At 52.0% G+C, this 16,869-nt stretch overlaps 1 protein-coding gene across 2 annotated transcripts; it reads right to left on the reverse strand.

The window, feature by feature from the left end:
* Positions 1–4,392: 4,392 nt before the first annotated feature.
* On the reverse strand, positions 4,393–15,425 carry PTMA (prothymosin alpha). 2 transcript variants are annotated; one of them, XM_066620742.1, is made up of 5 exons: positions 15,181–15,425; positions 9,791–9,862; positions 9,129–9,216; positions 6,098–6,171; positions 4,393–5,308 (listed from the first exon to the last, which is right to left on the reverse strand). In XM_066620742.1, the coding sequence occupies exons 1-5, from the start codon at positions 15,223–15,225 to the stop codon at positions 5,261–5,263; spliced, it is 327 nt and encodes a 108-aa protein (XP_066476839.1). In that variant the 5' UTR covers positions 15,226–15,425; the 3' UTR covers positions 4,393–5,260. The 2 variants fall into 2 exon arrangements, with proteins under 2 accessions (XP_066476839.1, XP_066476838.1); XM_066620741.1 differs by having other exon boundaries at positions 9,129–9,219.
* Positions 15,426–16,869: the final 1,444 nt, after the last annotated feature.

Here is a 16,869-nt window from a genome sequence, read left to right on the forward strand (position 1 = left end):
GAACAGGACAAGCTTTGGAAGGAAGCCTGGCTTTGAGTTCCCAGCCCAGCTTCTCCACGACCCCGGCCTCTTCTCCAAGCTCCTCCTGCCCCAGTAACCCAGCATCACCCATGAAAGATGCATGAGCCAGCAGCAAGCAGGGCCGCCAGAAGGTCAATGCACTCTGAGCAAAAATTCTTGCGAAAGCCTGCAGTTGATGGATTCCTCGAAAGGCATGCAGGCTGCCTTGCGTAGCGCAGGAGAGGGCGCTGCGAGGGACAACTCCAGCTGAAGGACAAAGCTCAGCTGAGAGCTGCTGTTATCCAACGGTGCCTCATGGAGCAAATCAGCATAAGCTGAAGTCTCAACCCAGTGAAGGCGTTTTTCCTAAAGCCAGCAGCAAGGCTGCAGCGCTGCTTGTGCAGGACTGCCCAGGACTGTTCCTGGCTCTAGGGTGCATCCTGCAGGCAAGGCTCAGAATCCAAAAATATAGCTCTTAACTCATCAGGCACCTGTGCCCTTTCTGGACATTAAGGACTTGCCCCTTTCACCACACATGCCCAGGATGCCTCTCTCCTTGGCTACTGTCATTTGCTATAGTTGGGGCTGAAGAGAGCCCAGAAGTCCCAAGGGGTCTAAGATGCTGCAGTGGTGCAGGCCAAAGGCTGGAGAACATGTCCGTTTTCTCCAGTTTGTGTTGGTTACCAGCTTGATTCGGAGCAAAGCTCAGAAGTGCTGGTGCCACTAAGTTTAGGATACCTTGACAAACGCTTTACCACCCTCTCATCCTGCATATTCAAGTCAATTGAGCAGAGGCACTTTTTAAAAGTGGTGCTCCTCTTATATTTAACCCTCTTCACCCCACCATGGCATCTTTTCCAGTGGCTGTTGCTGGTATCTCCCCAACACCAAGCCTTTTAGGGACAGGGAGCCATTGATTTATGTAAGCTGCTTTGTGAAACTACTCTAGTTGAAAAGCAGTACCCCCCAATACCAGTAGTCTCACTACTTCCAGCTGTAGTTATCCTCAGTAACTCGCAGAATGCTGTCAGGGAACTGTGATGGCACTACACCTTGTGAAAACAATTCTTCACCTGCACATCCATCTTGCATTTCTGACTGCAGTTGTTGATTTTACTGCCCTAGTTCTGATTATAACATTTTGTTTTTCTTAAGCTGCATCAAGATGTAGATGAAAAAGGTATACAAAAAAATCTAGCATGCCTCCCCCACACCCTACTAAAATGTAACTATGGGGGCTCAACAGCCCCTGCAATTTTAGCATTGGCATCACAGCCCACAAAATAAGCTTTAACACCCTTCCAGCTAAGATTGGGGCTGAAAAATGTTCCACTGGGGCCTTGCAAATTCTCAGCACCAAGGAAGTAGACCAAGCAGATTCCTGCACTCTTCTTCCACAGAGTAATAGCAATGCAGAATTAGCAGATGTAATTTAGGGAGATCACAATTATGTGAGGCATACAGAAGCCTGGACAGTTAAGGTAGCAGCAGTTACATGCAAGCAAAAAAAGTGTATGTTTATGTGAGAAGACCCTCCGGCTTCAGTTGTAAGCTAGCACTTTCAAGTGAGTCCCTGGTATAGTTAATACCTTGTACAGCAGGGATGATGAACCTTGAAAGCAGGTTCTCAACTAAGAACAAGATGAAAACAAAATGTGAAAGGGAGAATGGATGGGTAGGTAAGTTGAAACAGAATTCCTAGGAAGCCACTTTCACAGGTTCACAGAAGTATCCATGACCAGCCTCTGAGGGTAGATGAATGTTGGGGACTAAGGTGGTTGTATGCATTATTTTTTTTAACCTGATTTTGACAAGACTGATATGCCCCACCCAAATGCATGCTGCAGAACAGTTTGATACCTCTACAGTTCTGATGCCTATCTCCCTCTTTTTTGCAAGGTTTCACAGTAGTGAATCAAGACTTGCATGACATCAAGATACAAACCCTCCACGGATTCCCACCAAACTGGCATGACTTGTGGGATCACATTTGGAAACAGCCCAAGTTCCCACACAGACCCCTCCCCCCAGAATATACGCATGTATAGTCCTTTCCAGTGGTTCTCACACGTTTAGCATTGGGACCCACTTTTTAGAATGAGAATCTGTCAGGACCCACTGGAAGTGAAAAGTGGTGTGCCCCAAGGATCTGTCCTGGGACCAGTGCTCTTCAACCTCTTCATAAATGACCTGGAGACAGGGGTGAGCAGTGAAGTGGCTAAGTTTGTGGACAACACCAAACTTTTCCGAGTGGTGAAGACCAGAAGTGATTGTGAGGAGCTCCAGAAGGATCTCTCCAGACTGGCAGAACGGGCAGCAAAATGGCAGATGCGCTTCAATGTCAGTAAGTGTAAGGCTATGCACATTGGGGCAAAAAATCAAAACTTCACGTATAGGCTAATGGGTTCTGAGCTGTCTGTGACAGATCAGGAGATCGATCCTGGGGTGGTGGTGGACAGGTCAATGAAAGTGTCAACTCAATGTGCAGCGGCAGTAAAGAAGGCCAATTCTATGCTTGGGATCATTAGAAAAGGTATTGAGAACAAAACTGCTAATATTATAATGCCGTTGTACAAATCAATGGTAAGGCCAAACCTGGAGTAGTATGTCCAGTTCTGGTCGCCGCATCTCAAAAAAGACATAGTGAAAATGGAAAAGGTGCAAAAGACAGCGGCTGATTACTGGGCTGGGGCACCTTCCTTATGAGGAAAGGCTATGGCGTTTGGGCCTCCAGCCTAGAAGAGATGCCTGAGGGGGGACATGATTGAGACATACAAAATTATGCAGGGGATGGACAGAGTGGATAGAGAGATGCTCTTTACACTCTCATATAACACCAGAACCAGGGGACATCCACTAAAATGGAGTGTTGGGAGAGTTAGGACAAGAGAAAATATTTCTTTACTCAGCATGTGGTTGGTCTGTGGAGCTCCTTGCCACAGGATGTGGTGATGACGTCTGGCCTGGATGCCTTTAAAAGGGGATTGGACAAGTTTCTGGAGGAAAAATCCATTACGTGTTACAAGCCAGGATGTGTATGTGCAACCTCCTGATTTTAGAAATGAGCTATGTCAGAATGCCAGATGCAAGGGAGGGCACCAGAATGAGGTCTCTTGTTATCTGGTGTGCTCCCTGGGGCATTTGGGGGGGTCGCTGTGAGATACAGGAAGCTGGACTAGATGGGCCTATGGCCTGATCCAGTGGGGCTGTTATTATGGTCATGAGTGGAAGTGACATCATCAGGTAGGAAAACTTTTCAAACAATCCTAGGTTGCAATCCTGCCCACATTTACTCAGGAGTAAGTCCTGCTGACTATCAGTTAAAAACATATATACTGTAGCTTGTTAAATGTAGAGCTGTAACATTTCCCCAAATGCAGTCACATACCATGGGAGAATAAAACCTATTACAAACAAAATACTGAATTAATTGGGACCCACCTGAGATTGATTAGTGTCCCACCTAGTGGGTCCCAACCCACCATTTCAGAAACACTGGCCTATTCAGTTGAATGGACAATCTCCAGTTATGGAGGGCTTAATGAGTGTTACCTCATAAGTGGCATGCTACAGCAGGAATAGTAAGAGGGATCCCTTAGAACAGTGATTTTAAGAACAGTGTACTTCTCATGGTACACTGACCTATATGGTCCTCATCTCTTGTGCTGTCACTTCTCTCTTCCAGAAGACTCTTCTGGATTCTGCAGTTGTTTCTAGAATAACCGTGAGGTACTGAATTGTCTGTCTCTCTTCTTCTGCCAGTGAAAGAAGGACAGAGAATTCATTGCCAAGGACAGTTGCCCTAGAAACAGAGCTGTAGAACCCACAATAGTTTTTCAGTGATTTTCAACTTCTGCGCTCCACAGATATATGTGGGCCTTTTGCAGCACATCAATGTGCCAAGACTCACCAGTTGAAAAATTACTATGCCAGGGCACACTTTCTCTTCTAGAAGAAAGGAGTGGAAGGGAAGCTGGTGAGGGCACTTTGTGGCATCACACAAGACCACATGGATGATTAAAAATACTGGTGGCAGTGACCATAGATGAGGGACTCCAGCAGACCCAGGTCCAAAGATCCAGAGCATAAAGCCCAAGAAGGCAAGGCAGAAGGGTAGCCAAGGGGACCCTTACACAACACACAGTGTCGCCTGCCATACTTACCGAACCCCCTCTGATTACACTTGCAAGGTGGGGTTCCTGAAGGATCCAGCAAGACTGTTTATGGACACTCCATCAGCAACTGACTGTCTTCCAGTCCCTGTCCCCCAATTTCACTTGAAAAACATTAAAGGATTTTTACCTTCTGGTTCTCTACCCCCCCCCCGCAACTAACCTCATCCCCCACACCAAAGAGAAAGGAGAGAAACAAACAAAACAAACTACACAGCAATTGTGCAACCAGCTTCGTTAGAACAACTCAGCAAAATAAAATTCCGGTTTATTGTTGGACAACATTGTTTTCACACATACATCAAACAGGCCAAAAAAAAAATTAACAGCAACTTCATCGACAAAAAAAGGAAAAAAACAGGAAAAAAGAAAACCCTTTATCTTTGGCCTTGCCATCTCATACAAACCCACTATTTATGGTACAGCTAAAGTACATACACAAAAGAGAGTTACTGGAATGCTCAGAATAAAGATTGGACTTTTTTTGCATTTTTGATTTTTTTTTCTTTTTTACAAGGTATCTTCTTCTCCTTTGAGATAATAATGGTTTGGACATGGTCACACCACAAGTAAAGTTAAGGAATTTTTTTTGTTTGCTTTTAGGAACAGAGAAAAAACACACTTCAAAGCCCCCCTTTTGGTCAATCGGAGATCGCGATAAAAATGGCTGACCTCGTCACAATATGTACAAAAATATAAAATGTAAATAAAAAATACAAACAAATTCTCCTTTAAAGTTACTTTTAAGAAAGCAAGCAAGGGCCTTGAAGTTTTCGGTGCCAGGGTGGAGGGAGGGACGGGGCCCAGGTGTTGTCGTCTTTCTCTCCCCCTACTCCCGAGGCGGCAATGGGCGAGGAGGGCAGGATTTTTAAACCTTTTTCCACATTCAGTTGGGCAAATGGCAGCACACTGGCTTTGTGGGGCTTTTTGCGCTCTACTTGATGACGGTGACCACAGCAAGAGGGGTGGGGGCGCGGGGGCGTGTTTTGCAACGGGAAGTTTCAAAGGTGAAGTAGGTCACGCTGGCCTATTAAAAATTTTTTCCTCTTTAAGTTTAAAAAAAATGTTTTGTTTTTTCACTTTGTTTCCTAATCATCTTCGTCAGTTTTCTGCTTCTTAGGGTCAACGTCGTCATCCTGTAGAAAATCAAAGGGTTGGAAATCAGAGAGGCAAAGAAAAGATGTGCGCAGAGAAATAAGAATGGGGACAAAGAAGGCTTGTGGGATCTCTTCTGAGGCCCACAACCCAGAGCCAGGCGCAAAACTGTGACTGAGGGCAGTGGTGATAGAAAAGAGCCTTCTCCACAACAGGACACACCTTCTACATTTTTTGGTGTATTCCTACAAAAGTCTGGCAAATGCCCCCAATTTTATCTTGCCCTGTGGAGTCAGAAAATTCTAGGACACCAACAAAATCTGTATGGAGTTTTAAAAAAACTGTATTATTAAATGACAAAAGTCTACACATGGTCAAAAAATAAGATACCCAGATCTTCTATCTGTTGACATTAACAGGACTTTATATGTGGGGTTAAGGCAAGATGCTGTAACAGTTTCCTGTTTTGAGCAACAGGCTCAGCCAGATGATCTTGGCAGTCCCTTTCAACTCCTAACATTCTATGCTAGTCACCTCACAACTTCTTAGGCAGAGGGTGGATGAGCAGACTTGCGGGATTACTTCAGTTCTTTGCCTTTTAGGAAACCAGTCTGTATTTACGGTGTAACAAGACACAAATCCAACTGCATTCTTCAAACATAAATCTAAGTGCCCAAGAAAGATTGGTAAACCCATTACATAAAATCAGTTAACGTTTCACCTTTAAACAGAGTTAGGAGCTGTCGTTTTCCCTCTGAGACTCTAACACAACTCCAACAGCTCTCAAACCCATTTATGCCTGCATTGTGCAGACTAGCTGACTTGGTTACCTCATCATCCTCAGCTGCCCGTTTGCCTGTGGGGCCCTCGGCTTCTTCATCCTCATCACCATCCTCTTCTTCACCTAGAGAGAGGGAAAGCCATGCAGAGAAATGAAGGGTGTGCAGCAGAAGGCACGCCTGACCCCATGCCATCCAAGGAAATACCCAACCACAGCAAGCCCTGAAGCACATTTCCTGCCTCCCTCAGAATGGGGGTTCTGCTACACACCCTACCACCTCCCAAAATCCAAGTCACAAAATATGCATGTGTTCTGCACAAGATTTACCCCTATCTGGACCTCCTCCTCAGGAAACTCAGAACAATCCCCCCTTCCAAAACCAGCCGCTGGTCACCTCTATCACCCCCTTCACGTCTAACTCTGCTACAACCTCAGCTGCCCTGCTGTGCACAGATGCATCTCACTCAGAGGAAGGTGAGTTTGAAATTCCCAGTTTTGTGTGTATGCTGGGGGCAGGGTGTCAAGTTAAATCTTTGCCTGGTCTAAACTGGCAGTCTTAGCATCTGGCCTGCATCTTGGGTAAGATGACAACACATTTGCCACCATGTCAACCACGTGCTTTAACCTGCTTTTTTCGCTCAGGAAAAGCATGACAGTTAACTGAGATGGAACCTGCACTCTGTATTTCTGAAACTAGCAGGCATGAGAACACCTTCAGGTACAGGTGGAGGCAGTGCTAGGTGGCTACAACAGGCAGCTTTTGTGAGGTTAAATTCACCCACAAGAACAGCATGGCAAGGGGCACCCTCTGTTTGTGCAGCCACTGTCAATTACTTCTGCGTCCCTTCTCCACTATGAGCCCAGCTTTAATGAGGCAAAAGAGCCAGGATTCATTATTTCTGAGTCAGGACACTTTCTAATTATCCTACATTGGGTGCACAGATCCTGCCAACAGGCCACAGCCTTCGGAACCAAGGGAGAAAGAGAGAAGAGACAGAGCCTGGATTGACCCAGATACAAGGCTGAAATAGGCCAGTGGATAAGGGACGACTCAGCCCAGTTGGAGGCAGAGGCTCCAAAGCCATTTAAACAACAGTACTGGGGGAGGGGGCAGTCCCAGCTTAAGCCCTTTTGCATAAGTAGCCAGGTCTGCTTGCTCTCCATGTTTAGGCCAATAATCTGGCTTAACTGGTACCATGAGCCTCAAGGCTAGACCAGTGTGGAGGGGGGGAGGGGAAAAAGGAGGAGCAGAGGAGATTAGGGTCACCTGAACAAGAGCCTCCCCCACACCCCTCACAGGATGCCAGCTAGCCTGAGCAGGCAGAACTAGCTCCAGCAGGTGGCCCAACACTCCTTCAGTTTATCTCACAGAGTTTAAATCTTTGGAGTTGCACACCAGGCAAAGAATCTGCCATTTGACTACAGCACCACTGACCGAAACATTCTTATGTCCTGAGAGCTAAATTTCAGCATAGTGAAACTTGACCCATGTTCCCACTCCCTCCTCTAGTTATCTCATTCTAGAGAGAGGGACCCATTTCACATTTAAAACAAAAACAAAAAAACAAAGGAAGTGGTTTTTAGGGGTCCTTATTGTTGCAACTTGTAGCTTAAGGAGACAAAAAGGTAAAATCTCTTCCAACTCCCAGCTGTAAGGCAAGAGCTTCTCTACCTGGTGCTTTCCCCACTGACAACCCAGAACATTCCTGCCACATCCTAGCTTGGTGCTGACATCACTGCTCATTGCTATGGTTTCCAAGCTCTACTTCCCACCCCCTTCCTCCTTCATCACCACTGTATCCAAGCAACACTCCCCACCCAGTAACAAAAGCCCAATTATGCAAAACTGCATGAATACCACAGGAGACCCTCTTGAGGGAGAGAGATTTTCAGGGGGCTGGTTACCACTAGCAGTTTTCTAATAAACAGTGGGTTTCTTCCTAGAAAGGGCCTCTGTGATTTTTGCACACAGATTATGTGTGCCCATGGTATTTTTCACTTGTAAAATTCTCCAGCCTACAACAGGTTAATGCCACACGAAAGATGTCAGGAAATGTTAACAACAACTAGAGACTGGAGCATAAGTAGGAAGCTGGCAGGCAGTTAAGGCTACCTTTGGCCAGTTGTTTTTGTCAAAGACAGGGAGCCAATGCTCATTCCAAGCATGCTTTGTTGAGCAAAAGCTATCTAAATGATGGAGAACACAGCCGGGAGAACTTCATGGGAATCCTCTGGCTGACAATAAATGGAACCAGGAAGAGACAAGAGCAAGTCTGCTTCACGTGAGAGGTGGCAGCCGTTTCCCCCAGGCTCACAGATTTCCAGCCCAGCATTGGAGTAGAGGCAAAAATCAAGTGCCAGGCGTAAGGAAGGAACAAACTATAGGCTTGATGGCCTCTCTCTCTGCTCAACACCTGTGCAGTGGGATGGAGGAGAGCAGGCCCGAATTGGCACATGAAACTCACACAAGAGGCAATTCTTTGAAGGGAAAGAACCCAGAGCTTCTGCCCCAAAGTAGCCTTTAGCCATCAAGAGCGCAACAGAGCATGGTTCACATCTCTTTCAAACCTGCTGGCTTGGTTACACCAATCAGGTGTTCAGTAAGGAGTTAAGTGGCCTAACGGCACATAAAAGTATGCCTATATCCTCTAGTCACACACATCAAGTGGACATCAGAAACATTTAAGTCAAGCAAGTGTGTGGACAGGGCTTCAGAGGGCATGTTGCACTCTAAGGCACTGGAGTATTGCAAAGCCTGCAGAGGGAAAACAAAAGACTCGGGCCTCTTTCCTTGCATTTGGGCAAGGCTGCAGTCATTCCAGTCTACTGAGACTTAGCTCTCCAGCTTAGTTTTGCTTTGTAGGATAATGAACCTGCTCTTTTGCTTTTCCCAAGTCAACCCACACTACTAGCAATTTCTTCAAGGTGGCATCTATTGAAAGCTGCTATTTCATTGCGCACAACTCAAAGTGGTCACTAGGGGGAGCCACAGCCCTCTGCAAATGACTACAGCCTAGGAGCAGGCAGCCCTGGCAGAATGGGAGGGGGCTGTTGTGGAAAGGAAAATTACCATCACCCACCTTCTTCCTCATCCTCCTCCTCCTCACCAACTTCTTCTTCTTCTTCGTCTACCTCGTTGTCTGCTTCCTGCTCCCCATTTTCCTCGTTCTCCTTGTTGAAAACAAGACACACTTAAAAAAAAATCCTGGGGCCACTTGCTAGTCACCATTTCAATGGCAGCTCAACCCACCGCCAGGCTAAATACACCAGAACCCATCCTAAATACACAGTGCAACAGCTGCTGAGTAGTGGAGGAACTGCATGGCTGCCTTTTGCAACAGAAGCTGCGCTGCAAGGAGGGTGCTGACGCCCGAGGGACTCCTGGGGCCTGCTGACTCAAAGACAGCTCAACTCTGCGAGGTAAGGTAGACAGCCCCTTTCCAAAGGGTTTTATTCAGCTTCAAACAGTTCAGAAGAACTCCCTCCCCGCCAAAAGAAAAGGAACAGTGTCCTCATCTGAAATGCTTTGTCCTTGTGCGCACAAACAGGAGGCTGCAGGCAGCTCAGCAGGGCACAAGATCCCAAATTCAGTGCTCTGCAGCACCTCCAATGAAGAGGCTTTCTGGCAGCTTCACCCAAGACCCTGGAGAACTGTGGCTGCCAGCCAGGCAGCAGTCGTTGTATAAGGCAGCCTGGTAACCGCTCACCTACTGACACCCTTTCTGCCAGCAGGCATACTTACGGCATTGCCATTGGCTGGTGCATCTTTGCCGTTTTCCGTTTCTTCCACCACTTCCTTCTTCTCTTTCAAGTCCTTAAAAGGGACAAAAATAAACCAGAATGAATCACCAGGATTCCAGCTTGCAACGGGGTCAATGTTTGGGTTTCCCCCTCCTTCTGGAAAGGTTCCTCCCTGCCATGAGGCAAACTGGGGGGAAAAATCCAAACATTACAGTAACAGTGGTTGGGAAACGTATGGGATCGCTTATTCCTCCTCTCTTTCCCACTGCCATGAGTGGGATGGATGAGACACAGAAGACTAACTATCTAGAACTGCTGCCAGCCCAAAAGGCAGACACGGTTTTTGACAAAACAGACTTAAACCTCAGAAGAACTAGATTTTCATGACCTCCCTGTAAGATGCCAATTTCCCATTATCGACCTAACAAACAATGGCCGAACACAGCGGCACTGGCAGGCTCCGTTCCCTTCCCATATGAAAAGGTCAGAGGGAGGCCTGGATAAGCCAACAGCACACCAACAAGCCACAGACGTAAACACAAAGACCGCAGATAGCATGCTGCAGTCATCACCCAGGAGTTCAAGCCCACCTTGTGCCTTGGAGTTCAACCCACAACACTGAAAGAGGGGACAGCACTTCTTTGTGAGGCAGCCATTACAGAGGGTCTGGAAAGATGGCAGATTCCGAGCAGCCAGAAGACGACCCAGAAGAACCCCCCCCCCAGCACCTTCTTAGCCACCAAAAACCAGACCCTTCCCCACCCAAAAGGCAATGCTCTGTGTTTTGGTAAAACACCGCCACCTGCTGCAGGCCTCTTAAAAGGCTAAAAGGAGCCTGACTGAACACATCCCGGCAGCATCACCCGCTGCTGTGGCAACCCTGGGCCAGTTCTGTCACAGGCTCCGTTTTGCATTCAGAAGCCAACACAGCCCAGAGCTCACAGCTCTGCCACAGATGAGGCAGCCTTCCTTCTCCCCTGCCCCACTCTGTACTGTTAGGGATTAGACTAGCCTTTGGATTATTCAGCCACTACAGCAGGCCTCACACTGCAGCATAAGCCTCTCAAGACAGCCACAGCGTCTGGATAAACCAGGAACAGATTAGCAAACTCTGCATTACCCAGAAACACCCAAAACTCTCACTCTGCATGGCCCTTTCCAGCACCACTAACTTTTAACACACTTGTTGCTCAAAACAGGCATAACCAAGCAGCCCCCCCTTCATTTAGTAAGTAAGCAGTGCTGCTACACCATTATTTTTGGGTAAACTCGGAAGAAAATTTCAACACATTTTGTTGGGTCAGGGGAAAAAAAGTGTCATGCACAATTTCTCATTCCCTCCAAAAACCAAGTCCCAGCTGGTTCTGTAGAGGAAGGGGCAGCAGCATTACATTTCCTTGAACTGGAATGAAATGTGCCACTCAAAGGCCCCTGTAGGGCATTATGGGTGGGGGAATATGCATGTCACAGCCAGTCAACTGAATAACCAAAACAGCTGATTTGCATGGAGTGCAGGTACTGCAAAAGTGAAGTGCCAGAAGTTTCTTCCAACCCTCCCAGAGACAACCAAAGGAAACTGACAAAGTTTTCTATAACACTCTAGGCAAGAAGCTACAAGCTTTAACTTCTGATAGACTCCTGGCAGAGTCTCTCTAATTATAGGGCCAGCAGAGCTGCTTGCTACTTGAAGAACAGTCAACATTACTAGGATCTCAAACTCAGAATCTTATTCTATTTTACTATACCAGCGATTTTCAACCTTTTTCAACTCAAGGCGCTAAAATTTTCAAAGCACACCATTAGTTTATGGACCATTGACAAGGCACAGCACGGTGCCGGTAGAGGGTCCCTAATAAATGAACCTCCCCAAAGTCCCACGGCACACCAGTACGCCATGGCAAGGTGGTTGAAAATCACTGTACTATACATTACACCAAGTGCCACACTGCTTCGCAATCAGAAGAGCTCCCAAGCTGAGCAATTCGATGTGTGTTGAGTTCCAATAATGCACACCACTGCTACACAGGGAGTCTGGCAGAGCAAACCCAGGCCAGAGAAGCACACAGGAATCCCATCTGATAACCGAGGAGTGGCTTTAAAACAGACACCAACTGGAGCACTTCAGCTTCTCCAAATGGGCAAGCCACAGAACATTTGCAGCCTGCTGCCAAGGCCAACCCACTGCAGAGTGCATTAGGAGAATGAATGGGCAGGGTGTAATTAAGACTGCACTCCTGCAAACAGACCCTTATTAATAAATGCCTCTGCTGGGATTAATTCCTCCCACCTGCAGGGGGCGTGCTAGCCGGAGAACGACAGCCCTGCTGCCATGCGTCCCGGGCCATTTCAAACCTGCGCGCCACACTTGGCGCCTCTGATTGGCCTATTGCCATCGAGCTCTCAAAGCATGCCGGGGTTTGTAGCTCTCACCAAGCCCTTTCTAAAGGGGGCAGGGTATGAGAAAACTACGATTCCCAAGAGGCCCCGCGCGGGCGCGGAAGGCAGAGACAGAGAACTGAAAGCGGCACGTGGTGGGGCGCTTCGGGTTGCAGCTCTGCTCGCTGGCTGGCTGGGTGCTGCGGCCGCAGGCAGCCGGGGGCGGCGCTCAAGAGGAGCCGCCGCCCGCCTGGGAAATACATCGGCAGCTCTCTACCCTCGGGCATTCTGGTGCCCTGCTGGTGCAAACAAGGGAGGGAGGGAGTTGTGCAAGCCTTGCAAACGGGCTGGGCGCCCCACAAGTGGGGGGAGATGGGCCTTGGAAGTTCAAAGGGGGTCACAAGGACGGAAGGAATCCCCCACCCCCAGTAAGCATTCACTTCTTTTGCTGCGGAAGGGGGTTAAAATGCCCCCCACCAGTGGCGTAGCTAGAGGGGGCAAAGCACTAAGTTTTGCAGGGAGCTTGCGAGGGGACCCTCCCCTTCGGAGCCATTCCAGGCGGGGGGAGCAAAACGGAAGCGTTTTGCTCCCTGCAAAACTTAGTGCTTTGCCCCCCTCTAGCTACGCCACCGCCCCCCACCACCAGTGCTTGGTCCCCGCAATCTGCAGTTTACCCCATCAATGCCACCCCTCCCCCACTCATGGACAAAATAAGGGCTCTTGCTGGCTCAGTGGGGCGCCCCCTTTCCAAAGACGGGACAAGGCGGACCATCAGGCCACAGCCAGTGGTTAATCCGAATTGCCCCCCCAACAGGCAGGTTTAAAGCACCCACCCGGATCGGGCCCTTTAGAGGCCAAGCCCACGCACACGTCTACTCCGAAGTAAGCCCCTTTAGAGTCAATGGGGCTTACTCCCAGGTAAGTGAGGCTAGGATTGCAGCCTAGCCCGGCCACCGAGTGGAAGGCAGAGCCCGGGTCTTGCTGCGGGGGCTGGAGGCGGGGAAGCGCCTGCCGCGGGCCTTTCCTGGCAAGCAGCCGCAGCGCGCTTCTCCTTCCCGCCTACCCAAGGCCAGTGGTCGGGAGAGCAGAGGCAGGAGAACCACCGAATGACCTTGCCGCCCGCTCTCCCTTCCTCCCCGGCTTCAGATGCGGTGGACGCGCGCTAAGAAACGGGGCGAGGAGTCCCGAAGACGCGGATGGGGAGAGGAGGTGTCCGAGGGCGAGCGGTAACCCGCCCCTCCATCTGCGGGCGGCGAGGAGGCCGGAGAAGCGAGCCGCGCCGTCCGCCAGGCACGATGTATCCAGAGGTGGCTACAATGTGGCCTCTGCCAGCCGCCCGACGGGGGGGCGCGCGTGAGCCGGGCACTCGGGGAAGGACGAGCCCTGCCTGAGAACAGCGGGGGCGGAGGGCAAGGAAGGGCCCCAGCTCGCCCCTTCGCACCCCCCCGTCCACCCACCTCCGCCCTGCTGACCGCTCCGAATCGGGGGCGCCGTCGACGAGCCCCGTTATGCCCCCCGTTGAGTAGCTTCCTCAACTTTGATCGGAAGGGGGGCGAGCGAGAAAGGTCAGCTCGGTTCAAGGGGGGCTCTGAACTTTGGGGGCGGGAAAGTATCCCCAATTCCACCCATTTCCAAACCGACCTTCTTCCAACCAGGTCTTTAGCCAGCTGCAGTCGAACTGAAAGCCCTTCGTTAAAAATCCCCCCACCAGTGGCGTAGCTGGAAGGGAGCAAAGCGCTAAGTTTTGCAGGGAGCGGGCAAGAGGACCGTCCCCTTCGGAGTCATTCCAGGCGGGGGAAGCAAAAGGCACGCTCCCTGCGGAACTTGGCGCTCTGCCCCCCTCCAGCTACGCCACTGCCCCCACCAGCGCCTTGGGGAAAGATCTGAACCCGCCCCCCCTTTTGGGGGTGTGGAAGGTCCGAGGAGGCGCACGACGGTCACCGGAGGGCGAGGGGGGAACAGCAGGTAGGAAATCCCGGGAGGCTGGGGCGCCACGCGAGGACCGGCGCGGCGTGCTCGCTTCCCTGCACCAGCAGACAAAGAACCCGCGCTGGATGGATGGCCGCAAACACCCGCTCTCGGCTTCGATCGCCCTCTGGCCAAGCGGAGCCCCCCCCCCCCCGCGAGCAGCACCCAGCCTTCGCGCTCCCCTCCCCAACCCCCGCTTCCTATTTTCTCGCAGCCACCGGGGGTCGTAAAGTTATTTCCGTGCAATTAGCAGACGCGGGGGGGGGGGAGCCCGCACACGCTCAACTTGCATGGCAAGTACGTCGGAACCCGCACAAAGAGCCGAGCGGGGAAGTGCCGCGCTCGTTCAGATGCCTCCCGGGCTGCTTCACTTCCAGGGGGAGATCAGCCGGGGGAAGCCCTTCTCGGCTCTCCCTCAGCACGGCGGGTCTCTCCGCCCGCTCGCGGGCACTGCCGCGCGTCTCCTCTCAAAGTCCCGGAGAACCGAGGGGGAGGCTCCCAAGTTTGGCGTGCCTGTCAAGCCCGCGGAGCCCGTTTGAATGGCAGGATTTTCCAAGCCCCCTTGGAAGAGGCGCGACGGGGAGCGAGGGATCAGAGGCACCTTCGCCGGCTTCGTGGGGGGAGAAGCCCCTCGCCCCCTGCCCACCCCCGCGGGGAAAGCAGCCTCTGCAGAAAGGCAGCCAGAAAAACAAGCTGGGAGTCTCGCAGAGGTGCCCGCCTCCCCTCGCAAACAAAGGAAGGGGAAGCCGGGGGAGCGCACGCCGCAGGTTGTAGAGGGGGCTCCGGGGGCAGTAGCGTAGCTGGGGGGGCAAAGCACTAAGTTTTGTATGGAGCCTCACCACGGAGTGCAAGGGCCCCCCCTTCGGAGCCCTTCCAGGTGGGGGGAGCAAAGCGGCTCCGAAGAGGGGAGGAGGCTGCCCTTGCACGCTGCGCTGAGGCTCCCTGCGAAACTTAGTGCTTTGCCCCCCTCCAGCTATGCCACTGCCGTGGGGGGAGAGAGAAGCAAAGCCCCGGCGCGGGGGCGGCAGGCGATCCGGCTGAGCTTACCTTAGTGGAGATCTCGGAACTGGTGTCCACGACTGTGTCTGACATGGCTGGGCTGGGAGGCGGTGGGTGTAGAAAAGGCAGAGCTCGCCCCAGAAAGAGGCCCCAACGTGTAGCTCCGACGGCTGGCTGCGCCCGGAGGAAAGAGGCGGAAAGGGGGCGGGCAAAGACCCCGGGCGGGCGAGCGAGGGCCGGGAGAGGCAAGGCAGGAACAATGCAAAGATGGCTTTAGAGCGGCCAGTGGGAGCCTCACGCGGCGCCACTGCCCGTAATATAGAGCGGGGGGCGGCCCGCGCACTCCCCTGCCCGGCTCCCATTGGGCGGCCTGGGCAGAGCCGGGGCCGGCGATTGGTGGCGCGCGAACAATGGGCACGACTGCTCGGAGCTGGAAAAGCCCGGCCTCCTCCTCCGCCTCTTCCCGCGCCCCTCCGGTCACTGCTGCGATGAGTTTGCGCCTGGCCTCAGCCGAGCAGCGCCCCCCAGAAACGGGCGGGGGACGCCTTTGCAAAACACGCACGGGAGGGGGGAGGAGGGAGGTGCAGCCGGGCACAGCGCGCGCCTGGGCAGGGGAGGCTCTGCTGCGCCCTTGGGAGCCTCCTCCTCCTTCCCCCCCAGGAGTGGGGGAGCAGCTCCGCGCAGCGTCGCCAGAGCGCATGAGCGCGCCTGCGGGAGGGGGAAGAGGCATTGTTCAGACGCAGCGCTGGGGCAAATCCTCGGGGCGCGCAAGCTCAGCCCCGGCGCCCGTCTCCGCTCTGGTGCTGGAGTCGCAACGCGCGTTAAAAGCGCTGTCGGCCCGGAGTAGTTCCCACGCAGCCCGTTCCTGTGACTGCGCGTTTACTCCCGAGCAAGCCCTGCTGCGGCCCACGGCTCTTGCTCCCCAGTAAGCGCCTGCTTGGCCACCTTGCCTGGGTCGGGGACCAGGGTTGCTGCTGCCCTCGGGAAGAGCCTTTGCAAAGGTCACGATCCGGCACGACAGACCCTTACTCGGGAGTAAGCCTACTTAGGGCGGCGCGGCTGAGGGTTTCCGCGCTCTCCTCCCTCGCAGTCAAGACCTCGCATCGTCGCGGGTCTTCCATCGGAGCAAGTGCGGCAGAGGGAGGAGAAGCTCCGCTAGCCGCGATCCTGCTGAAGCCGGCACATTTCCACCCAGCCCGTCCTTGTACTGCCCCAATCCCCGTCTCGATTTAATTTCCACGGCCCTTTCGCTGCCGCCTTCGTGCGCTGAGCTGCTTAGCCGCAGCAGCCCAAGTTGCGCTGCTGACCGCCCTGCCAAGGGACTCGGGCTACAATCCTAGGCGTACTTACGTGGGAGTAAGTCCCATTGAACTGAATGGAGCTTACTTCTGAGTATACACGCACAGGATTGCGCTCTCGGACTCCTCCGCTGGGGAAGGAACAGACAAGCTGATGGGGGGAGGAGGAGGGGAGAGTTTCCGATTCTTAATCGGAATCTTAATCTTAAAGGGGGGCACATAAAGAGAAAGCCGGGAAATTTGAGCAGCTTCCCCGTCACTCCGCTCCTGGCTGTCACAAAAGCAAGCTGCGCTCCCTCCCCACGACCACCAAGAAAAGCACGCCCAAAACTTAAGAGTATGATCCTAGGCTTATGTACTAAGGGAGCTCCGCTGTGTTTAAAGGTGCCTACTCCCAGGAAACCATAGCGCTGCAGCCCCAGAACCCAATCCTGTGCGT

The sequence above is a fragment of the Tiliqua scincoides genome, chromosome 3 (assembly GCF_035046505.1).
Source record: "Tiliqua scincoides isolate rTilSci1 chromosome 3, rTilSci1.hap2, whole genome shotgun sequence".
In the NCBI taxonomy this organism is placed as follows: Eukaryota; Metazoa; Chordata; class Lepidosauria; order Squamata; family Scincidae; genus Tiliqua; species Tiliqua scincoides.